At 34.1% G+C, this 25,406-nt stretch overlaps 2 protein-coding genes across 3 annotated transcripts in view; one reads left to right on the top strand and one right to left on the bottom strand.

The window, feature by feature from the left end:
• Positions 1 to 14,456, bottom strand: part of LOC137406415 (neuronal PAS domain-containing protein 2-like) — a 58,962-nt gene extending 44,506 nt beyond the window's left edge. For both annotated transcript variants that reach the window (XM_068092989.1, XM_068092990.1), the window contains exons 1-4: positions 14,377 to 14,456; positions 12,874 to 13,008; positions 12,361 to 12,420; positions 11,158 to 11,306 (exon numbers count right to left, since the gene is read on the bottom strand). In XM_068092989.1, coding sequence (XP_067949090.1) covers positions 11,158 to 11,306; positions 12,361 to 12,420; positions 12,874 to 12,920 — 256 coding nt within the window. In that variant the 5' untranslated portion in view covers positions 12,921 to 13,008; positions 14,377 to 14,456. The remainder of the gene's footprint in view (positions 1 to 11,157; positions 11,307 to 12,360; positions 12,421 to 12,873; positions 13,009 to 14,376) is intronic.
• Positions 14,457 to 18,650: 4,194 nt separating this feature from the next.
• The window catches only part of LOC137406181 (cytoplasmic FMR1-interacting protein-like), a 29,043-nt gene continuing 22,287 nt past the window's right edge, over positions 18,651 to 25,406 (top strand). Inside the window, exons 1-6 of the mRNA XM_068092714.1 lie at positions 18,651 to 18,815; positions 20,880 to 21,008; positions 21,810 to 21,989; positions 22,117 to 22,298; positions 23,590 to 23,696; positions 25,168 to 25,286. Of these exons, the coding sequence (XP_067948815.1) occupies positions 18,717 to 18,815; positions 20,880 to 21,008; positions 21,810 to 21,989; positions 22,117 to 22,298; positions 23,590 to 23,696; positions 25,168 to 25,286 (816 nt within the window). The 5' untranslated portion in view covers positions 18,651 to 18,716. The remainder of the gene's footprint in view (positions 18,816 to 20,879; positions 21,009 to 21,809; positions 21,990 to 22,116; positions 22,299 to 23,589; positions 23,697 to 25,167; positions 25,287 to 25,406) is intronic.

The following is a 25,406-nucleotide window of genomic DNA, read 5'->3' as shown; positions in this document are numbered from 1 at the left end:
AGACTGAGAAACAAGCCATTTAAAGCACAAAAATAAAATATATTAAAAAGGACTTCTCAAGACGATATGAAAGAGACAAAACGACTAACAGTGTGGAGCAACTGGCGTCATACCCCCTCGAGGACAGTTTCTGCAAACTGGTTAAACTATGTTATACGTGCCAACTTCAATTCTGCAGGGACATCATAACACGAATAATTCTCTTTTTACTAGTCAATCAAAATTCAGACAGCTTGATTCAAAAGAGGACTGCTTAATCCTTGATTAAAATTGTGATATCTATTTTATACCAGATATATTATACCAGACACCAACACCTTAAGAATTTACATTATAAACTGCATTATGAAAAAGAGCTTTTTCTTTCAACACTGATAATTTGGTTTACTATTTTTTGCTTTTGTCTCATGGTCTAATTTGCTCTGTACAGCATTGACTGATGTAAATAAAATTGATACCTATTTATTTATTTCATCAATTAGACACTCATGTAACTGCCCAACTCTTTCTGACAGAATTTAAAAAACTCTTCTGTGGTCGTATATTTTACATGTAAAAACGATAATTTTTGTGCACAGAAGCCTGCAGCTAGTCAAAGTAGAGAGCCTGGCCGTAATAATTATACATAAAAAGAGAAAAAGTTCGCCCAGTGTTACGTATAACGTGTTGTTACGTATAGTGTTACGTTATGTATAACTAAGGCTACACCTCCGTTATCCTGTCATCCACGTGAAGGTGAAGTGATAATAAAAACATCTTGTTATTACTTTAGTTAGTTTTCTACAAACAATTCAGTTTAATACATCATCACAGTTTAGGCATCACAAACATAACATAATATTAAATGTACATTTAATATTATACATTAAATATTATTATATATTATTTTAATATTACACATTAAATGTATATTAAATATTATATAATATTATATATAAAATTTAATATAGCATTGTATACATATAATATTATATACACATTTAATATTATACATTAAATATTATTATATAATATTCTAATATTACATATTAAATGTGTATTAAATATTATATAATATTATATATAAAATTTAATATAGCATTGTATACATAATATAATATTATATATATTATTTAATATATATTAGCTATATATACATTAAATAGTATTATATACAATATTCAATGTAGCATATAGTATTTGTTTTAATGTTATATGTAATTACCTAAAGTAGTTATCGTTAAGAGCTTGAGCTAGAGAATGAATTAAATCAAATGCAATGTATCGCTACAAAGGCATTGCACCAACGGTTCTGACATCATGAATCGAGTATCGGAGCAAATTAATTTCATAAACCGAGGTTTGACATTAGGGTACAACAAGCCACGAGTGAATTAACAAATGTCAATTTAAATTATTAGAGTTTAAATGAATTGAAGGCTAATTTCCAAATTTTATAAATTTATGAAAAACAACAGTATTGTATAAATAAGACCATATACTTTAAAAGTTCATCTGTATAAACACGCTATTGAGAAGGTCTCATGGCAAGAATACACCATGGCATCATCTATAGGCTCTGAGATATACATATATGCCTAGCAGCGTTTTGTGACAACTTATTTCCCTTTCCGGCATCAGGTTAGGAAAGCATTTGCAAAGTTCACACGGTTTCCTGTATGAATAATGGCACGATTGTCAAAACACAGCCTCAAGGTTAGAGTTTATTTCTGGAACTCTCAGTTTAGTAAAAGCCTATTTATATTTTAAAGAATTAATACTGCTATCATATACTTTTTAGAGCTGTGACATACGAGAAAACAATAAATTGTATTTTTGCACTTGCATTTCACACTAAATAATATGAATGACAAATAAAATGTATGCAAATATTTACAAGTTGTTGTACAGTTAGGTATGATGGCTAGATAAAGCTTCAATCAACAACTAGCCAATTGCGCAGCTAAATGCAAATACAGTTGAAACTCTATTTACTTTGGCCTTGACGTACAATTTTGCAAGTAAAATTTGAGCAGATATTTAACTGGATACCTGGACAACTTATCAGGAAATGATGCTTGTAATTCTTTGTAAGTTAAGCAATGCTAAGAAAGTGTGAAGTGCATAAACACTAAAGAGCCTGAAAGAGTAAATTAAAATTAAGCATAAAAAATACCAAATACATGTACAAAGAAATAACCTATGTTAGTTTAAATACCACCTTATTAATACCACCTCTGCCCCTGCATGACCAAGGTTATACCTATTTACGCCTGTCAATCACCACCTCTCTACCCCTGCATGATCAAGGTTATACCTACTTACGCCTGTCAATCACCACCTCTCTGCCCCTGCATGAACAAGGTTATATCTATTTACACCTGTCAGTCACCACCTCTCTGCCTCTGCATGACCAAGGTTATACCTATTTACACCCGTCAGTCACCACCTTTCTGCCCCTGCATGAACAAGGTTATACCTATTTACACCTGTCAGTCACCACCTTTCTGCCCCTGCATGAACAAGGTTATACCTATTTACACCTGTCAGTCACCACCTCTCTGCCTCTGCATGACCAAGGTTATACCTATTTACACCCGTCATTCACCACCTTTCTGCCCCTGCATGAACAAGGTTATACCTATTTACACCCGTCAGTCACCACCTTTCTGCCCCTGCATGAACAAGGTTATACCTATTTACACCTGTTAATCACCACCTCTCTGCCCCTGCATGAACAAGGTTATACCTAATTACGCCTGACTCTAATATGAAGTGATAGTAAAAGCCTTTATTAAAAAGTTATTTATACATTTCTCTTATATAATGTATTTTTTAGTAATAAATGTGTGTGAATATCTCAAAAATTTATAATGTTCAGGTTTTTAGGTTGTGAAACAAATTAAATGCACTACGGTGTATCTTTATGTGATTATATGGTACATATATAATAATTTTAACACTCTAAATTATTTTAATATTTTATTTTACCCACCAAATTTGTCTTATCTAGAGCAGTTTTTATGCATGTATAGAAAATTTACTGTATTAATCATGTTTGTAATTGTGTGACCATATTGTATTAACAAAAACATTCAAAAAGAATTCTGAAAAGGAAAACTAGACAATGCGTTAGCGAACATCTCGTAATGACGTTACGGAGACGTGGAGTTCTATGTTTGCCATGTTATTGCTGACTATGTGATTGACAGGAACATTTGTAAAACTATCAAGGAGATCGACTTGAAACAAAACACTAAACTTACTGCTTTTGTAAACATGATCACAAAATAATTAGCCAATTCAGCTTATTAAGGTGAGAATACCACCTTAATAATACTACTTTAATACTTGAACAGGACTGGTGGACGGCATTCACTTAAGGAGTATCACACCAATTCAAACCAGGACGGCATATAATTCTATATGTTGCCACAAATCTAAGGCCGTAAATACTTTTACGTGGCCCGCTTCAATTTCACTAGACAGTGGTAAAAAAGATCAATAAATATTATATAATTTTACAGCTGAATGCAAATACTAAAACGTCCAAACATTTTAGATATACTTTTGATAAATATTAGAATCGTATAAAATTCGACAAAGCTGCTATCAAGGACACTAAAATGGGACAGGCCAAACGGGTGGCCAGCATGAAGAGCACGAGGAAGTAATTTCAGACCCTTTTGTAAACAAGTAAAATGGTATTAATGTAAATCGACCACCAATACGAACCAGGTAATGGCTTTGACATTTGCGGAACTATGAAAATGATTAATTATATACAAGACGTAAAATGCTACGCATTTGTAAAAAAAATATAATTGACTGATCCTTCGTGATGACGTGAGAACATCAAACGCACACAAGACCGTTGGCTGGCATTCAATAACAGAATATTGAGCCAACTCAAACCGGGACAATCCCAGGCAACTGGATATACGATGTCAACAACCCAATACGCTACATCCTTGAAGTAAATAGCCATTTCTCACAGAAATATTTACGATAGTAAGGACAGTGTATGTCAGTCCGTCTTTCGGAAGTAAAAGAATATTGGGAAAAAAGATTGCATCGTGAATAATTTGAACTCAGACATTCGACTTACCAACTGCTCCACTCCACCACATTGCTGTATTGTGGAATAATTGCGCAGATTCTTATTATACATGACGATCTCCCACGGCGCATGAGTACTAGTCACTTATAACTTCTCAACACAATTCCAACTAGCGCAGGGCTGATCAACAGAACAATAACTATCAGGGGTAGAATTTTGATAATCCATTAGAGCAGGGGTAGGGAACCTATGCCTCTTGAGCCACATATGGCTCTTTTGATGATTGCATCTGGTTTTTTGATAAATCAGTGGAAAAAATCCATAATTTTGATTTTAATTAACATAATAATACAAACATTGCTGAAATTACAGTAACAATAAACAAATTAAAAAATCAGGCTCATTTAATCGAAATATATTTTCAGTTGTACCTTTTCAATGTGGTGCTCACAGCAAAGGGTTTCTAGAGTTTTCTGTACTCCGCTCTGCACAGGCCGCACAGAGACTGCAAGAGTCTTGTTTAGATTGAAACTTAAACTCTTCAAACCAAAAGATGGCTAAAGAAAAAATTGTTATTTGAAATCTAGTTTTTTATAATTTTAAATTACTCAAACATACTAAATTTGTTAGTCTTCTTTCTCCATTTTATGTTTTCGACATTCAAAATATACATATGGCTCTCCTAGAATTAAATTTTGAAACATGTTTTTTGCTCTCTCAGTCAAAAGGTTCCTGACCCCTGCATTAGAGGATCAACACTTGCCCACCCAAGATTCTCCTGAGGATTAAAGGTGAACTTGCACTATTGAAGTGATGCAAATGAAAATAATACCAACATAAAGCTAAGACATCAAGCTTTAATTCGATGTAATTTTGGTCATTGAAGACCTACTCAGTACAGAGATATAATAGTTTGCATGAGATCGTTTCTTGGAATTCAAGTGAAAGTACGATAATGGGGTCTATAGTTAGCATTAGTTGCACTTCTGCAAAGAAACAGACAAAATCCTTCGTTATTTCGCGACATCATTTTATCGTTGTCGGCCATCTTTATAGACAATTTTATCGTTGAAAACATGAAGCTTTTGCTATAAATTTTTTTAAGTGATGCTTTTGTTTGCAATTTTTTTATTATAGTATCAAAACAACACCAAAAAGTACTATTCAATAAAAGAATAACGATCGTTTTAAACAAATATGGCGACTTTTTCGTGAAAGAGTGCATGTGCAAACGGCTTGATGACGTAAAAAATGATGGATAGAGGCGTATACTGCTGCAACTTAAACTGCAAAAGCCGATATCAATAACGAGAGAGACGAGCAGGAGGGACAGCCATGCAACTAGTGATGTCATTTTGGTATACATTTTGGTATTTTGATATACATTTTTCTTCTGAGTGTTTAGACCGGGATCGAGTTTTGTCAATTTTAATCTTGAAACATCCTGGCATTCAGATCACCTCAAACATAAAAAAATTCAAATGATAGGAAATACTGAAACTTTCTAATAAAATCTACTATTTGGTGTAAGTTCATCTTGAACTACAAAAAATACTTGAATAACTTTCTTAAATGTTGAGTAATCCAGGTTGATTTAGTAAATAGTTAGACAGCATTCAAGATGTCATGTGATTGTCCATGATAACCCCACTAATATTAGCCCACCGCTGCACATATAAAACATTCTACTGTTCTGCAATACCAGTTGGTTGTGCACAATGAATTTAGGACAAACTCTGGTTGTCCCTCTGATAATTTTTGCAGCAGATTTTTGCTGGAGTCTAATCTGAGTGCTGATTAAATTCCAGTAATTAGAAATACCTACAAGCAGTTCGCCGTGACCATCATCTCCTAAGACTTGTTTATTAGTGTTTTAAAGCCATATTTACTTTTATTTTGCAATAGTGGTTCAATTCTTACATAACTTTTGTTAAGGTGAACTTGGTGACATAAGCTGAATGACGCGCATCAAAGAGAATTGTTCAGCTGAATATCGTAATTGATGAGCTCCAGGCAGACGTGACCCAGCTCACACACTACAATGTGAACTGGCAGTAAATTGCATGTTCAGAACAAATTTACTGTCGGGCTTCATGCCAAATAAACGCTGGATGTTGCAAAAGCTGATATAAAATTGCTAATAGCATGTAACTGTAGTTTATACCCGACACTATCATCACCTGTACAGCCAATGAACTGACAGTTCAATGAAAACACATCTTCACAGACAATAACATCTAATGAAACCATTTCCTGATGATGCGTAGAGAAACCTGGATAACTTACAGGGTAATGCTAGTTTATTTATCTTAAATCTTGTTGAACATTTTAATTATTTAAATTTTAAATTTAAATACCTTGAAGTTAAATTATCTTCAACCTTGGAATTTTTGACTTTCCGAATACATGTGCTACATTTTGCTTATAAAGCTAAACAAAAAGAATTAAATTGATCTTGGTTGTCCTCCGTAGTTTTTGTCATACACTGCAAAACACCAATAAGAGATAAAATGACTTTCGGGTGTTGGTATATCTAACTCGCCAACACTCTGCCCTCTCTAGACTGAAAACTATGCTCGAAGCAACTAAGCAGTACATTCAACATCCTACTTGATAGTAGTTTAACTGGACTAGTGTGCAAACTGTGATGGCTGTCAGACAACTGCGCTTAGTTGTCACAATGCTACCATATCATATTTCAGTGCTAGAGCCTTTCTTGTGAAGGTTTTTGTGATATCTCTCATCTTAAAGGATATATTGGCTATATGTGGCTATATGTAACTATATAGTACTTTGGCAAAATGAAAATAGATACAAGGAACCATAAGAAGGCCTATGTTTGGACTCACTGCTAGTTTTCATTATGAAAATAACTATCATTTTACACACGCTTGCGGTATGAAGTGGCTAAGATTTGTTTCAATACTTTAATGGTAATAACTTCATTTCTAACAAAAACTTTTTCCAAATTATGTCCTGCAAGAATCACTAAAAGGGCAAAAGTTACTCCTTAAATCAAATAAATGGTTTGACATTTAGCGGTTAAAATACCTTTTTCTTTTAAGAGAACGGATATTACGTGAAGCATTGTTAAAGGAAATAGCGACAATAGTTTCAAGATAATTGTTAGATGTTGTCCGCAGTTTGTTTATATCCCGTAAGGGAAAGTGAGTTGGAAAATTATAATGGTCATGTAAAAAACGAGGACACGAATTATGAAAGAAACCAAGTCAGCTTTACTGCAAGCTTTAACCCGTAAGTGTTACACATTGAAAAAAACTCGCTGTCTGGTCATATGGTGCCAACCCAGACCGGTAAGGTGGTTATCTGGTTTATGTAAGTGAACAGTGACAGTAGCCAAAAGGAAATTGTAACACAAAAAGTGCATATTTCATAAAATATTTCAATACCAAAAATGAATAACTGCCTCTCATCTCAAAGAACTAAGACACAGCCTATAAAAAGTGTAATCTCAGGCTATTTCAGAGCATACAATCTGTTTGGCTGACTTACACATGAGCTGCAGCAGTCCTCACATCTTGTAAATAGATATTAGTTATTAGCACCTATTACGTAACCAGGCATAGAGACAGAATAAATTGCGGCTTACATTTCTAAGTGAAAAGTATTTCTCTCTCTTTCATTGTAGTGCAATTCCATTTGAGTAATGGAGTTAATCTAGTTTGACTAAGAGAGAACTGGAGTGTCTAAACCTATCTTTAACAGCGTAGAAAAGAAAATGGTTCAAGTTTAACCTAAGATGCACTTTCACTTAACAAATACTCTTATATGATATGTAGCAAAACAGTTGCATGAAATGACTAACACTTATAACATTCTTAAATACTATTCAAATTACTTTTACGGATTATTTTAATTCTAACCAAATTAACATCTTCTGAAGTATGTCATTAATAAAAAAGTGATGACATAACTTTTCTTTCAGAACCAAAGAGCTAAAATATAACAATGTTTTGTTTATATTGAATACTTAATCGGAGTACTGATAAGCCATAGCAAGCTATTAATGACACAATCTGACGCTTGATGCTTTTTAAAACAACAATCTAGAACATTCTAGAATACAAAATCTGACATCAACTTGCGATGCTTTTAAAACAACCATCTAGACCATTCTAGAAGATAAACAACTGCATAACCATTGCATATCATCTGCCATTCATCTGAAAAGCAATCATTAATTAACAGCAACTGCTTCAAACAACAAGGGAATTTTGTCAATAAGTTTATTTTATATAAAAACAATTTCAAAACAATGTCTTAAATATACAGTGAAACACAGATAACTCAAACTTCATGGAACCGAGCAAAAGTGTTCGAGTTATTAGAGCGTTCAAGTTATCAGGACAGTCATAAGTGCACGTATTTATCAGTAGATACATGTACATATACAAACTATATATCAATCAAAAGCATAGATTGCTTGTTGCAAGTTAAAGGGTCTCTCGTGTAAAGTTTTAAATATTTTTAATCAGAAAGTATAGATATTTTTTTATCACTTGAGATTTGTTTGTTGCTTTAGGTGATGTGACTGCCAGGACACTCTCAGATTAAAATTGGCAAAACTTGATCGTGGTTAAAACGTTCAGAAAAAATACATACGTATTTTTCTACCGAGTGTTTCAACCAAGATCAATTTTGCAGTAAGTCAGTTATTAAAAAACTGCTTTACTATTAAAAACCCATTATCAATTTTGCCGATATTACTTTAAAGTTATCCGAATTTTACCTCGCTTTTCTTGCTTTCGGAGGGCTTATCGCTAAGCGGATGTTTGATGAAATTTGATTTTTGCAAACCTTTAGAAAAGTCGTTAATGAAAATATTTGCCGATGTTGGTAATAACGAAGCCTAAGAACTACTAAAAGTCGATGTTTATCTCTATGGCTTGGAATAAAGTGATATTCTAAAGCGATAGTAACAACCGTCTCGGTAGCCGTTTGACAAAAAACTGTTCGAGTTAAGAGTTTCGGTCGAGTTATCTAAAGCCATTTATCATTGCGTGGGAACGGACCAAGCAAATAAATTCGAGTTAACCATGTGTTCGATATATCCGAGGGCGATTTATCCAAGTTTCACTGTACTCAAAATTAAAACCTACAATAACTTTCGCAAAATTGGAAACTAACAGTCAATACAAGCACTTATGAGTTACTCATTCATTTTGGGTTTTTAATTAAAAATGTATTACAATCAATATATTAATATTAATATATTATATCAATATATTAATGTAGCGCGGTGTCTTTTTAGGATCATCCATGTAGGCATTTGTGCCACTGCAGTAGTTACTTTTAGAAAATTGTGTCAAAATTATCTGCAATAGTCGCTTGACAATTTTCAAAAGGTTCTCAGATGTATTTGTGCATGTGAGCATGCACAAATACATCTGATATACCAAAGCCGCTGAAAGAATTATTATTTGAGAGTACATTGGAAACAATCGCGATGCTAAAATATGTCAGAACACTGCATAAAAGATTTCACGAAAAACTAAGTGAAATTCAGGCATGCATCTGCTTACAATATCAACTACCTAGAGAGATTATCAACTACCTAGAGAGATTATTAACTACCTAGAGAGATTATCAACTGCCTAGAGAGATTATCAACTACCTAGAGAGATTATCAACTACCTAGAGAGATTATTAACTACCTAGAGAGCTTATCAACTATCTAGAGAGCTTATCAACCACCTACAGACATTATTGTGTATCTGCAGGCACTATCAACTACAGGTAGACATTATTCAGCACCTGCATGAATTGTCAAGGGCATGCAGCTCTTATAGAGTACCTACAGACATTATAAACTTCCTGCAGGCACTATAGAATCCCAACAGATAATATCAAGTACGTGCAGATATTAGCAAGCTCAGCATTCTGGCTGATAATCAAATAGAAACACACCAAAACTATGGCTCTTGATTCAGTTTGATTGATCTGACGGCATAAGAATTGCCAACAGGGATTGTACAAAGAGGGATTTCGTGAAAAATACAGAATGTTTTTCATAAATAATTGTATTGATTTTTTACGAAGGTGTACCATAAAAAATAATGTAAACTATTTGGCATATTTAAAGTAACTTTGATTGTAGCATTGATTGATTTATTATTGATTGATTTATTGATTTGATTTATACAAAAACCTCGGACAAGATAATTCAACTCTTTCTGTGTTATCCTGTTCTGTGTGCTACTACGGTTAGGAAAGAGCAAACTCTCAACTCTACTATCCAGGAACTAAAATGAGATTGCAAGTCATCCGAAAGCCGCAATTGCATTGGCCAGAGTTGCAACAATACCATTGTTATATAAAACACTTAAGGGCGTCCACAACATCGAACCAGATCTCGGACAATCCACAAAATTTGTAAAATTCACATCGAGTGCCTCACATAAATGACAGAAGTTTTCCATGCAACTAGTAATAGACTTATTCTTATAAACACCATAAGTCGCGAGTCAGCATGTCTATTATTTGTTAGACACTGCACAACCATGAACACACTAATGCTTTGTGTCAATTCTGACAGTGAAATGTGTCTCTTAGTCAGAAACAGAACAACACTCTTTAGCGATGTGAGTAGGTTTGATCAGAGTTGTTCAGTCATTTATTCCCGCTTTCACTACTACTCTGTCCTACATAAATTTGTATACCCATTCTCAAGTTGATTAAGACTTTCAGTGCTTTGTGTCAAGTTTAAAAGTAAATTTTTTGTCGAGCGTGGACTAAATATTCTAAAAAATTAACCTTGAATTTATAGTTGCACAAGTAAACCAAATCTGTTTTTTCACATGACGCACTCTAGTCTGGGTTGTTCCCGGAGGGTCATGTAATTAAACACTATTAAAGCAACAGAGTACTATGACATCATCAATAAATTGACCTTTGGGATGTCATGTTTACTCTGAATATCTTGGCAGACGTCTTTGCCACGAGTGCAAATTAGTTCATTGATCACCAGAGCTGATTGGTAGCTAAATTAGAGCCTTCCAAAAACGATTAAAGGTTAAAAAAGTTGAAGAAATTTAAAAAATGGTTCATTTAATTCCTTTTAACGTTCCTCCCAAAAAAAGTTAAAGGATTTAACTAACCTTTATGGTTGCGCAGATAAGCCATCGTTCTCTCAAGAACTCCGGTCTTGTCTGTACGTTTACCATCCAAACAGACCATTGCAGAGAGTTCATTGATTAGCATGTTAAATTGATCTCTTCTCTTCTTCTCATTCAAGTTTCTGAACTTTCTAGATGAAGATGATACATTTTTACTTATGATATATATATATTTCTAACTATTTTATCACTTTACCAACAGATTTTCTACAGATGGTCTTTTCTCAAGCAGAAAACAACTAACTTAATCTATAACCTCAGCCAACGCAATCCACAGTACACTATTCTACTAATAACCAACAGTAACGCAAAACTTTCAACAAATCCGCGCAATATAACTTAAGAATATTCTACGAATATAAATTAAGAATAGAAGTCTATGGATGTGCCTGACTGTACACTATCATATCACTACCACCTCGACAGAAAGCAGGTGTTACCTAGTGGTCTAGAAAGCCTGACCTACATACAGCAGGTTGGGGTTCAAATCCCACAAAAGGTCACTGATGGTGACAGGAATGATATCCAACCCTTAATTTCGCTCTGCAACTGGGCATGTCTCAAGGTTCCCTTGCCGCTGAACTCAGACATGCCTAGCTAAGATCATGGAGACATTGTTTGTCCAACAAAAACTTGAAAACACGCACAGCCTCTGCTAAACAAACATCATTCTCGATCTTAGAGAGATTGCTCGCACATCCCACCAGCAATCTTTGTTTCAGACCAAGTCTCCACCATTCTCACTCACAACCAGTGTTTGAGTACCTCTGACAATGAATCTCTGTGGATTGATTCGAGAAAAGAGATGAGGCCTTAAACGAGACTATTGATTAAATATATTATTATCATTGGCTATCGCAACAAGCGTCTAGCAAACACTACATTTTAATAGCGGAAAACTTTTGGCATCGCGAAAATTTGTTAGAAAGTGCTTAGTTTATTTGAGAAAATATCTGACTAAAACTTCAGTAGAAACTTCAGTAGAAACTGGTGAGAATAAAACAAACTTCTCAATCTAACATGTTTAGAATATCTAGAATATGACTATCAACATAACATATAAATACTAGCAGCGTGAATGAGTACCAGCAGTACATATGAGTACCAACAGTACACATGAGTACCAACAGTACATATGAGTACCAACAGTACACATGAGTACCAACAGTACATGAGAGTACCAACCGTTTGATACAATCATCTGTTATGGTTTCGGTTGAGGATCCAACTTCAGCATTTTCACTTCTGCAATGGTTGACAAAAGAGTTAATTTCCGATTTTAGAATATCTTTAATCTTTGCAAATTGAATACTGATAGCAACAACATTCTCACAAACGTTAGAAATGCCTGATTTACTGAATATGTTGAGTACTATTTATCTATGCTAATAAATACAGAAAAAGCCATCTGTAGGTGAACAACCTTTAGTTAATTAAATACTTCTGACCCATTGCCTCGAGCAAGTGTCAACAGCCTTTCCTTGGCAGTCATAACTAGAGGAAATACTTATCTAAATGCTGTGCATTTATATACTGCCCGGTGGAAACAAAACAAGACTAGAACAGCGTGTCACACTCCTCTGAATATATGCACTTAGTGGTAGACTAGAAACTATCTGTTATTGGAAAATCTTGTACATAAATCCAAGTCTTCAAGACTGAACGTTTAATGCTTAAGAACAAACAGCTGTGCATTACCTCGGCTGATAATCTGTTGGTGGTAGCTTTCTCTTGCCATAGTTCATTGTGTTCGGACAAACATCAGTCACAGGCCTTTCAGATTACCAAAGAAGATATACACGAGCTCTGATAGGGCGGTGTTTGAATTTCCAGCTATAGCAAAAAGGATTTCACAATGGCTAGTAATAATATCAACTGAAAACAAGGTTCAATTTTAGCGATATATAATGTGGTAAACAAATATTACTGAGCAGGTTAGATTATCCATGTTAAAATAAAAAACACAGAGAATATTTCATTTGTTTTGTTTCAACTAACAGATCCTGAAAAATAGAAAAGCGGCAAATGGAACTTACAATTCTCACTCCCAACCTCTACACAGTTTTCTACTCCTCTTTTTTACTTCAGTTTAGAGCATTTCTTACTTAGATTAAGCAGTGCATATTAAGTTTGACACTCGCACAATGATAACTAAATGAGTTGTTGTAAGATATGGTGCTGTAGTAGCTCTGCAAAAAATGTCTAATATTCTAGTAAAGTTCTACTTTGCTGACACTATGATGACTCTGTGTAAGGATGTAATGTATTAAACATTTTGCATTTTTAAAAGATCAGACAGAGCGATTTAGTAAAGTTTTCGAAAGAGTGATAGCATAGTCTAAAAGGGGTGTTGCAGCGTTTATGATCGGGCACATTCAAAGGTCACTTTACAACTTATCTGCGGTCAAGATTTAGTAATGTGCTAAAATAAACATCACAAGCAACTAATACTGCAAACTTTTAAATTTGAGATCATAGCAAAATTGTCTCAACATAACCAAAAAAACTTTCAAAAAAGCATAATGAAAACCAAAATTATATAGCTGGAAGCAAAATGCTGAAAATAGCTATTGAGATCTTCAAAGCATTTTGTTACATAATAGCTTTAGATACTACAAGGGCACTTAATAAGAACTATTAGAAATTTACGTAGTTTTAACTAAAGTTTTCAATATAAGCTCAATTGCTATATATACGTAGTGTACATGGTTAAATAAAAAGTTAATATAGCCATATAGCAGCGTCTGTAATGGCGCGGTTTTATAACTTTATAGCGTTTAAGAATTTTATTGCACACAAGCTGAAACACCTAAACAGTGTGTACATACAGCCTATGTATGTATGTATACGTACATTTAACTGCGAATTTTTTGACACTTTGTTATCATATCACGGATAAGATAATAAGTCCTAATTAAAAAAACGAGAACTACATCGTATTAGTCCTTCAAAGATCTTATGTAACTCACAAAGTTGACTGTCAAATATAAAACTAAACTAAACATAACACAATATCTTTTTCTAAAAGAAATTCACCGAGTTTACCGAATAGAATACAAAAAATAACAAGCATAGAGCAAATCTGTAAAATTGAAAACTTGATAGGATATAACTTGACCTTACATGTCTTAGACTTTTTTTAAATATGCAAATTCAGTTAAGAAACTACAAATTAAAAAAAGTTCGGTTAAACAACTTTACCAGTAATAGCAGGCGTTAACAAGCGGGTTGAACACGATAAAACAAACACTTGTGCAAAAACCAACATATGCAGCATTTGAACGGTCATATAAGGCTTTGCGATCGTTGATTTGTTTCTGACTCGGTATATTTAACGTCGCCCATTCAGAAGTAAGACCGTAAAATTACGTTATTTCACATGTGTCTGTGTGCGAAGGAGGTATTGAATTGGCCTGACCCATTGGGCCTATGATCACTAACTTAAGTTTGTCAGAACATGTAAAAAGTTGCTCAATAATTTAATAAAAATAATTTCTTTTATCGTTATCTAGAAGCTATTTGAAAAGCACATATAAAAAGAACCAGGCAGTCAGCAAAATTTGTTTTATCTTTATCAGATTAAGCAGCATGGAATAAAAATTTTAATGAAGTAAATCAACATGAAACTATCTTCTTTTTAGGCAAAGTAGGTTTTTGTGCCCACTTTCATACAAGCTGATAAATAAAGTGATTTGCAATTTTTAGGCTCACACTATATTTTGCTAATGAAAGCCAGACAGAAGCTTTTTACTATAATATATTAATTTGGTTAATTATTTCAGAATGGATTATACATTCATTGATAAATAACTAGTTACTCATTTTGGCTAAATTACTTATAGGATAGTGAAATAGTATGTGAAAACATGCGCACTTTTACTACTACATATAACGAATAAGAAAATTTATATTAAAAACACAAACATGGAAACACAAAGTGAAAAACTATCTTAAATGTGTTTTGGTGATGTAGGCCTACATCGTGTCTGTTGTTTATAATGATGGAACGAAGATCAATTAAATCTGATGATAGTAATAGAGCTAAAGTTATAATATCTAAAACAAATAACGCAATATGCTTTTGATATTTTGTCACATTTTAAAGTAAAATTTTGTATTTGGAATTAATAAAATTAATGAAAGTTAAGGTTTTTATGCGCAAATTTATAGTTTTATAGGCTGCTATAGGAAAATAGCCAGTTGAAACTTGTATGTAGTACCTGCATTATTTTAGAGCGCTATTTAAACAATTTCATAACTAATTTTGCATGAAATAAAATTTTTGAAAGATAATTTTAGATGTAATATAAGAATACACACACTGTCACTATGCTCAGGCCAGGTTCAAAGAGGGAAAACAAGCGCAATATTTAAGATGTACGGTAACTACCGATAAGAAGACGAGTTGTCGTAATATGTTTATGTCAAAATCAGTTGTATCCGAAATTGGTTAAGCAATACTAGCCTTCGACCGTAAAGCAGTCGGGTGCATTGTAGGCTTGTGTTTACTTGTCAACTGAAATAGATCTTATGCACGAAATTCTGATGTGATTAAGGTCTGTGAAAATAAGCTATTAATTGACCCCGCACTTTATGCGTTTCGGCACCAAAGTTAGGAAGGAAGCTGTTATAGAGATTAATGTCAGCGTTCCATTGCTTTTTTATTCATAACTAGGTTTACCGGTCGTCATAATTGTTGAAAATCATAAGATGTATTGCTGAAAATATGTGTTTTATTTTATTAATTTGTGTGTGTTTTACTAGCAACCGTTTGACCCGCTGTTGGAGAGCAACTTTTGCATAGTCTGCAAAATGACTCCGGACTTCCGCGGTCATACAATAATGAAAGATTGTAGTTTCTTCGAGACAAAAGTAACATAGCTGTGTTTTTGATTTCATGCACAATTCTATCGTAGAAAAACATAGTTTTCTAATAAAAACGATTTATCTGTTTTCCGCATCGTATAACCACTACTGACTCTAGCCTATTTAGACCTGTTCACAACTGCATATGATTGTTCGTATTGTCATTGTGAACTTGCGCATTTATGTACATCTACTGTCACTCATTACGTTAATTTATTTCGTCACCTTTGATGGACTGCCAATATTGAAAATTTGAAGTTCATAAAAGTATATTATCATGCCGAATGTGATTCGATTATCAAGGAAATTAGTCTAAAACAAAGAATAATGCGGACTAATGGTTTATAGAAATTGTAAATGCTTTTTTGGTTACTCTTTCAGGTAGATTTTGGTTTCGTTAACCCAAAAGAATGGGAACGTTTGTATATATATATATATATATATATATATATATATATATATATATATATATATATATATATATAGCATCCGTTTGTTTCATGTTAGTTGGATAGAGTTGAGTTTATGTTACATTAGGTTGCTTAACCCATGGAGACATTATGTTGGGCAAACGAAAGTCTGCTCCTTTACATATATATGTTGCAGTTATTACTTGTGGTAGACATCCAATAGAACAATGCTAATTAAAAAACATGGGCACGATTGTAAATTTCCGCTTGCAACGTATACGAGTAGAGAGGTTGCCTGCGTTGGTACTTGAGTTGTCCAGGCAGTTTTCACATTGACTGTACCACAAAAGAAAAGATGTTATCCTTTCCAGTTGCAATATTTATTATTGTGAGGATAACTTCTGCATGTTACTCACCCCGTTTTGACAAGGTTCAAGCACTACATGCAAATGTAAAGAGTTGATAATTCCAAGAGTATTTACACTTTCTTGTGGAGTCATGGGAACTCAGACCAATATCTCGCAGCCTGTTATCCTTGACGACAGGATCAGCTAAACAACATTCGTCAACTGCAAAGCATTAATGCTTAACAACTATACAAAAGTGGCACAAACTATTAGAATAAGTTAACTTGTATGTTATTCTAACTGATCAGATAATGGGATATAAGTAGTGCATTTCGAGTTTTCACTCAGTGTTTTTAAAGACTGGCATATTTATATATACGTGCATATACTGACAGCTTTAAAAAAGTTCTGTAAATGTAATATGTTTCAAAATGCACGTCACCAACAGATGTGCACAGCCAATTAATCATTCTAACACACATTTTTAAATTCTATGTGCAGAAGGGCATACTGTAAGTACCCGCATATAGGACACTTTTTTTTTAGAAGTTGACCTAAAAACCCAGGTGCCTACCCATGGATACTTTTATTATAAAAATTATGCATTTATCATAATATTAAAAATTTATTATAAAAATTTCAATCTTACAATATTTATCCTCGTGGTCACCATTGGCAGATCGTAGGCATGTCAACTTTCCTCGCGTTGCCGCCCTAGGTGAAAGTATGCTCACCATTAATCATCCATTCGACCCATTTTTGTCTTAATGCTGCTTTGAATGGCTTATTCACAACCACATCCATCGGTTGCAGAATACTGGTCACACTGTGCCGCTTCAATTTTGATTTTACATTGTTGGTTGTGCGGCATTGGAAGGCGTCTAACATCAGCACCGTTCGCTGTCACCAATCATTCGACATGTCGAATGATTTCACAAAATATTATATGTAACACCACCGTTTCTATAAAAATTGATAGAAATTTAGGACGAAAATTAAAATGTGTCATATACACAGTTTCTCCATCGTTTTTGGGCTCAAATATCCACTGTGTCCTATATATGGTGTCGTGCTATACGAGGGTATTTACGGTAGTAGAAAGTTGAAATCGTCTTCTCTTCCGTGTTGATTTTCTTTCAGTAATTATTTTGCTGTCAAAATAAAACATCTTTGCTTCTAATAGTCTCTTACACAGCTTCACACTTTTCTCTACTCGTGGAGGTAAAATAAAAAAACTGGCTTACAAGTGTGCCTACTATTGAGTGAGGTGGAAGGTCCTAGTGGTCATCAGTCAATTTATCCAGTCTGTATAGAGGAGCTGTAGCTTCAACACGCTACAATTTTATACTGTAACTCGGCGATAGTCTAGTTAGCAATAAACGTGTTATCAACTGATCTTTACAATTCTGTTAATTCAAACGGTTTACCAAGGTTACGATTGCATACCGGTAATTGGTGAATTTTGTAATTTACTCCCTGGAAGGAGTAAGCATGCATCTATAGCAATAAAAAAATTATGAAGACCTAATAACTTGTATTCCCTGAAATTTTATTAAAAGCATGAATTGTTTTTTCAAGTGTCAATTAAAATTGCGAGCTAGCTGTTTGAAATATGTAGATGGATGCTTTTTTAACTCGACAGAGTCATTCAAGTATTTTAACTTTAGTTTTGTCAAGAGGTCTAGAATTTTCTTTAAAAACTGTTTTTGTAATGATGCATTTTAAAAAGGCTCATGTTATTTTTTTTGTTTTTTATTAACTGCTGTTTTTTGTTAATTTTCAGTGTCAACTGTTGCTATACCTCTGCATTCAACCAAAAGAATCGCAGGTTACGTATGGATAGCATTCCTACTTTTAGTAATAAAGAAGGCTGCAGTATTTAGGAGAGTAAGTAAAAGCCGCGCCACATGTTGGAGGCATGTCTGCTGTCAATGGAACACCCAACACTGGGGTGGCATTGCAAGACGCATTGCAAAATGTGGATGTGTTAGATGAATTGCCATTGCCGGATGAACAAGTAAGTTTTCTTGTTTAGCATTTTGCTTGAGTGACGATTCGTTTTGGAAATATTGATCAGTTGACAATGCCTAGGTCAATTATAGTCGGGCGGTGTTTTATAAAGCAAGTAGCAATATTTCCTGTGACATTTGAATCAGATTTTTCTAAATGTTTTATATAATTTGTTTTGCTTGTTTGTTCATTGCTAATTGTTAGCTGACATATTCTTGTTGTTGGTGCTTATACATTTTCATTAATTTACAAATTCTTTTGCAAAATTCGAGCAACTCATTTGTGCAAAGTTTTACACTTTTGCTGGCTTTGATAAATTATACAAAGACAAGCACACAAATTTTATTATTTTACAGAAATATGTAAATCTATATGTATACAATGAAACACAAAGTACGTCTGTCTGCTTAAAAATGAATCTGCAGATATTTAGGTAAAAGCAAATATTTGGATCTTATACAATTTCGTGTGGGGAAGCTAATCATACTATTTTCATCAGGCGCCGTTTTGGAGGTCTAGTTGCTTATTTTTGGACCCTTATATACTGTAAGCTATAAATAAAAATATAAGAGTCCTGGGAGTTATCAGGCCTTAATGTTTATTATGCAGTGAGTTGTAGCAGTGCGATTGGTTAGGTCATGGGCTGTTGACTGAAAGACCCAGAGTTTGATTCCTTTTTGGAATCCTTGTAACTGCATTTTCACCTTATTAGCTTAAACCATAACTGTCACGAACAACTTTTATCGTATTTTCTAGGTAAATCAGACACGCTGATTCCGATTTTGTACTCAAAATAAAGATTAGTCCACTAACCTTCAAAGTCATTTAAGCTTTTTTAAAGCGTTTCAATATCCGTTTCTAAAACAACACGATCGGCATTACAAGCTCCGCCCATAAATATGTGACGAAACCTAGCTTTTTCAGAAACGGAAGTTGGGAATGTTTAGTCCGATTTAGAATAATAGAGATGGGTGTCTTAAAACCCATTATTATCTAAATCCAGCCTGTAAAATAGTTTCAGTTTTTTATGAAACGGATATAAACTATTTAAAATTGCTCGCAGCTTGTTACATGACGTTTAAATGGGCTGGACGCCGAGAAAAATGAGCTCAAAAAGCGCGGTTTTATCACGAGCTAGCGTTGTTATCGCGCTTTTTAAATATGCAATGCTAAATAGCTTATCTACCTTTCAGAAAAGACTGATATTATTTTTAAGGCTGAATTTAGATATTAATGGATTTTAAAACACCCATCTCTATTATTCTAAATCGGTCTAAACATCCCTACGTAACTTCTGTTCCTAAAAAGCTAGGTTACGTCAAGTATTTATGGGCGGAGCTTGTTATGCCGATCGTGTTGTTTTCGAGACCGATATTAAAACGCTATAAAAAGTTCTTCATTACTCTGAAAGTTAGTGGCCTAATCTTTATTTTGATTACAAAATCGGAATCAGCATGTCTGATTTACCTAGTAAATATGATAAAAGTTGTTCGTGGCAGTTATGGTTTAATGAAGGTGTGCATGGTAACGCAGGGCAGTTTTATTTACAATAGTTTTGAAAAATAACAATATAGTTGATTTATTCGTTATCAGAAAAGGTTTACTTGTTCATCGTTGTCTTATCTAGAGAATTGAAATTCCTATTTGGAAGCATCCACATCTATTACTGTGTACATTTTATATATACTACTGTGGGAGACAATCGTGTAGTGTGAATTTAGAAGATGATGTACTAATGGAAAGAGAAAAATATGTATATATATATGTACATGTCTATTAATATATATCATTTCATTTATAGTGAAATCTGTTTAGTTATATGTTAATAAAAAGAATCTTTTTACACGCCTTCTTTTTATATTATTATTAGGTGGAAATAACTCTCAGTTCTCTTATATTTTTATTTATAAATCACAGTATATAGGGTCAAAAAAATGGTATACATTCCAAGAGGAGCCTGATCAAAATAGCGGAATTAGCTTCTCTGAAAAAATGTCGCATAAGATCCATATGTTCGCTTTCTCCTAAATACCTGCTGTTGGCCTCTTGCACACCCAATTTTTTTTTATAGCCATGCATTGAAGCACCAGCTCACTCTGTGTACTATCATGTGAACTTGGACACCAACTTTGAGGATAGGACAGGGTTTATCTGCGGTGTGGCCAAGTATAACGAGGAAGCAACTGTTCATGCACAACTCGTCAGTATATAAGATTTGCTATCTTACATTTAGAGGCTAGTTTTTTATGGATCTCTCTTCATTTCATTAACAACTAAAGCAAATTCAAGTCAGTCATTTTCTTAAAGATTTTCATCACAAATTGGTCTGGTAAAGGTTTGAATTTTACAAGAGAGACCAATGTATTTTTCAGCTCAAACACTCTTAATTGGTCGCCCATATCTTTGATAAAGGGTGAGATTTTACAGTTGGTACTCTTCTGATTATATTAATAAGGTTCAGCAGTGTTGGATAGTCGCTTTGTGTTTGTACTTTCACATTCACAATCAGCAAGAATTCTTATAATTTTGTGAGCCGAAGATCTCTGTAAAAGGATCTGCAGACACATTAAGCTAAACAAAACAAGCAACCTGTTTCCCAAAAAGTTTTGCATATCGAAGAATACACAGTTGCAAAAAGCAGACTGGTTTTTAAAAAAAAGTCAATTTTTGTATTTAAAACAATTTTTATGATTTTTCGGATATAAATGTATTTGATGATTTTGCTCACTTTTCCCAAATAAATTATTTGTGTATTGCATTGCACGTCAGAATTGAAATCAACGATTTAAATCGTTCGATTTTTTCATGCCAACTTTGAAATAATGGACATCTGTCAATCTAATAAGATTTAAGAGATGGCCTGTAAGTATTGAAACTGGAATCTTTTGACGTGTAGCACCATTGATGTTAGTACTATGTAAAAGTCACACAACAGCTAACAAATATGCTGAAGTACGTGAACGTGGTTGGTTTCCCTATTCATCACTCTCAGTCCTTGTAGAATGTGATTCTGGCAGAAGGAGAAGAGCATGCTAGCATGCTATACACTTGGCGGAGTTGCTGCAGGGCTGTGCCACAAGTTCAGTCAGACACTCAAGATAACAGGATGGAGATACACGCAGCAACTGTGGAAGTTTTACAGCCCGAGGTCGAACATCTTATGAAGTTTATGATTTTTCAGGTGAGCAAGTGAATTTAGATAGCATCGCTCACATTCTATTAGTTAGGTATGCGAATCCACTCAAAGGTATTGATCAATGTTTCTAGTTAAAATAATATTGTGCACAAATTTTTTTGTGTTTGTACAGGAGAAAGCGATTTCAATGTTTTGCAATGAGGTCAAGAGGTTAAGTCACGAAGCCAGAAGAACAGACTTTGTGTCCGAGGCTTACTTGCTGACACTGGGCAAGTTTATCAACATGTTTGCTGTTCTCGATCAGCTGAAGAACATGAAGGCTTCTATTCGAAATGACTATTCATGCTATAGACGGTAAGCACTTCTCTTGGAGTACTTTATAGGTGTTCCTCTATGGATTCATAACTGTATGCATGCAAAAAGTGTTGCTGTATGCGCAGATATTCCAAAACAGCCTCTTGCAATACCTGCAGAAGTCAGTAATGCATGCTCTATTGTCTAATACTATGTACATTAGTTAGAATGCACCGTGTGCAGTGTATTTATTATATGAATATCTCTATAGATATTCTCTGTGTTTTTGTTTGTTTGATTGTGTTACGCTATTACATTACGCTGAGCGGATAGCACATTACCGTATATCCCAGACTATAAATAAGTGACAGTGTTATCATTGTTTGCCGGGTGCTTCTTATGCTCCATAGCGATTTACGTGTAACACTAAGGACATACAACCGATCAAAAATAATAAAAAATTGAAAAGTTGATTTGGTGAGAAAATTATAAGATACTGGGGAAAGGTTAAGGCTGTCCTTACTAAAAAGAAAACAAAAGCATCAATCACAGGCTGAGAGCTATGTTAGCTCGTGGTTATTCATTCTTTTACCTCTTGTGTCAGCATAGTTGAAAAGTAACGCCGTGGATGAAGATTTCATTTGATTTTAGCAGCCGAGTATTTGGAGTGATATGGATGGTTTTGGTAGATTTCTTAGCATATTATTTGTACCTCATAGAACAGACATTTCATTGAGTTATTCCTAGTTATCGGAATAACTCAATGACATTTCCCTTCTTGATGTTCAATTTATCAAATAAATTTCCCCAAAAAAATGCGACTTCTATTCCGGAGCGACATATAGTGCTATAAGTACATGTACATGCATACTTTGTAGGGTAGTGTCAAAATTTGATAATCCAGTACAGTATGTAGTACAGTGATGTTTTAGAATATAATATGTAGCAAGCAATAGTCTGTTTTGTAATACATTATTTGTTGTGTAATATGTAATGCTGTGTTTATTTTGTAACACTGCAGTGTGCAGCATTGTGCTTATGGTGTAGCACAAGGGTTATTGCGCAACGATTCGTGCGCATAATGGATGCGCATTTTGATACACTAATACAATGTGTGTACTGCAGTATATATTTTGTTATGCAATGTTTATTATGCAATGTTTATTATGCAATGTTTATTATGCAATGCCGTGTGCATTGTGTAATGCAGTGTTATCATGTCATGCACTGTGTATTGTGCAATATGTTTTACCTTACAACGCGTTGTGGGATGTTATGTACATTGCGTAATGCAGTTTGTATTATGCGATGGAATGTGTATACTCAATAGTTCCTGTTTATCACATTTCAGCATTGCTCAGTACATCAGAGCCGTAAGTGATCCAGCAGATCTACAGCAATCACAAAATGTTTCCATGTTCCTCGCTAATACCAATGTTATCAGAGACTCACTGAAAGGTACGTGCGGAGGCATCAATTTTGTTCTTTTAAACATTCAACTCGGACGACTAGACCTCATAGTATCCACTATGGAGATAGACCAGCAGATCTGCATATCTGCACTCCTAAATAGATAAGTAGAGGTGTTTTAAAGAAGAACATACACAGACTGGGTCTAAGCAGAGGTTGATTTCAGCCTCAACTTAGAGAAAGGGCAGCTTCATTTGACGGAAATAATGTATCTACGGTATACAGGCAAACATGAACTTGCACAAATCTTAGTAGGTTTTATCAGAAAGTATCAATATTTTTTATGATTTGTAATGATGTGATTGCTAGGATTGTTCACGATTAAAATCTTGAACGCTTCTCTATTTTGCCGGTCTCTTTGTAACTATAGGCATCATAATCGCACTTTCTTTGGATCTGAGCTCCTTAACCGTGATCAAGTTTTGTTGATTTTAATCTTGAAACATTTTGGCAGTCAGATCACCTCAAGCATCAAAACAATTACAAATACTAGAAAAATATCCATACTTTCCGATTGTATGCTCTATAATCTTGTGTAAGCTCATATTTAAAATCTGATTCCTTTAACCCTTTCACTGCCGTAGACGCATAAATGCGTTTTCGTGGGACGACTGCCGTAGACGCATTATTGCGACTTTCCCTGCATTTGCGTAGTTACCTCATTTTATTATTCGTTGACATCATAACCCACGGTCTTTAAGACTTTTATGAAATTGACAGTGTTGTCCGAATGTTTGTCTATAAAATCAGCCTAGAATAACGAAGCAATTTTAAACTTGTTAGAGAATTTCTAATTTAATAACGAACGTTTTTTGTGTGAGTTCATTAATTACCGCGCGCGAGTCAGAAAACAGGTAATTAGTTATGTTGATGACATTATGGCCATTTCAGATTCAGATTTTTGTGATTATACAGATAATTAAAGCAGCAGCACTGTCTCTGAGAGTGGTAAAAGTAATAATTTTGTAAGAGTAAGAAACATGGAAGATCGTTTTAGCTTCGCATCGATCATAGCATCACACAGCTTTATCATCGCACAACGTATAGATCCATTAAATTTTTGCATAGCAATGATGGCTAACATGTTAGCAAATTAAAATATGTAACAAAATTGTTCTAAATAGAGATTGAAATTGAAAAAAATACTGTTTACATATCATGAAGCTATATCGGCAATTTTCGGTAAAATGGCTGGCACTTAGCAGATACCCAAATTTGTACATGCTCGGCAGTGAAAGGGTTAAATATGTGCAGCATTCATGCCTATCTATTTTATGTTTCTGGGAATTATGTGGATTGGTTGAATCTTTCCTGCCATCACTCAGACTTATAAACGGAGCATGTATTGCAGTTCCCATACTTTTACTCTACTTGATGGTGTGCGGTTTCAATGCATGGCTATAAAAGTCGACAGTAATTTGGTGAAGGCGTTGTGGTTGTATGTTTGATATCGTTGCAGCTCAACTCAGAAGAATACCAAATTATGAAGAACTGCTGTGCGATGTTGTAAACACATGTGTGAAAATGTACGAGTCTGAATATTATCTGTTCTCTAGCGAGAAGCACATGCTTGTTAAGGTAAGTACCATTGGTTTTACCATTTGCTTGTAGGTAAGTAACATTGACTCACCGCCTTCGTGTTAGGTAAGTTTTGCTATTTCACCAACTGCTTATATAGGTAAACTACCATTAATTCAC

This window comes from Watersipora subatra, chromosome 10 (assembly GCF_963576615.1).
Source record: "Watersipora subatra chromosome 10, tzWatSuba1.1, whole genome shotgun sequence".
In the NCBI taxonomy this organism is placed as follows: Eukaryota; Metazoa; Bryozoa; class Gymnolaemata; order Cheilostomatida; family Watersiporidae; genus Watersipora; species Watersipora subatra.
The sequence above is the reverse complement of the archived record's forward strand: the minus strand, read 5'-3'. Positions and strand labels throughout refer to the sequence as shown.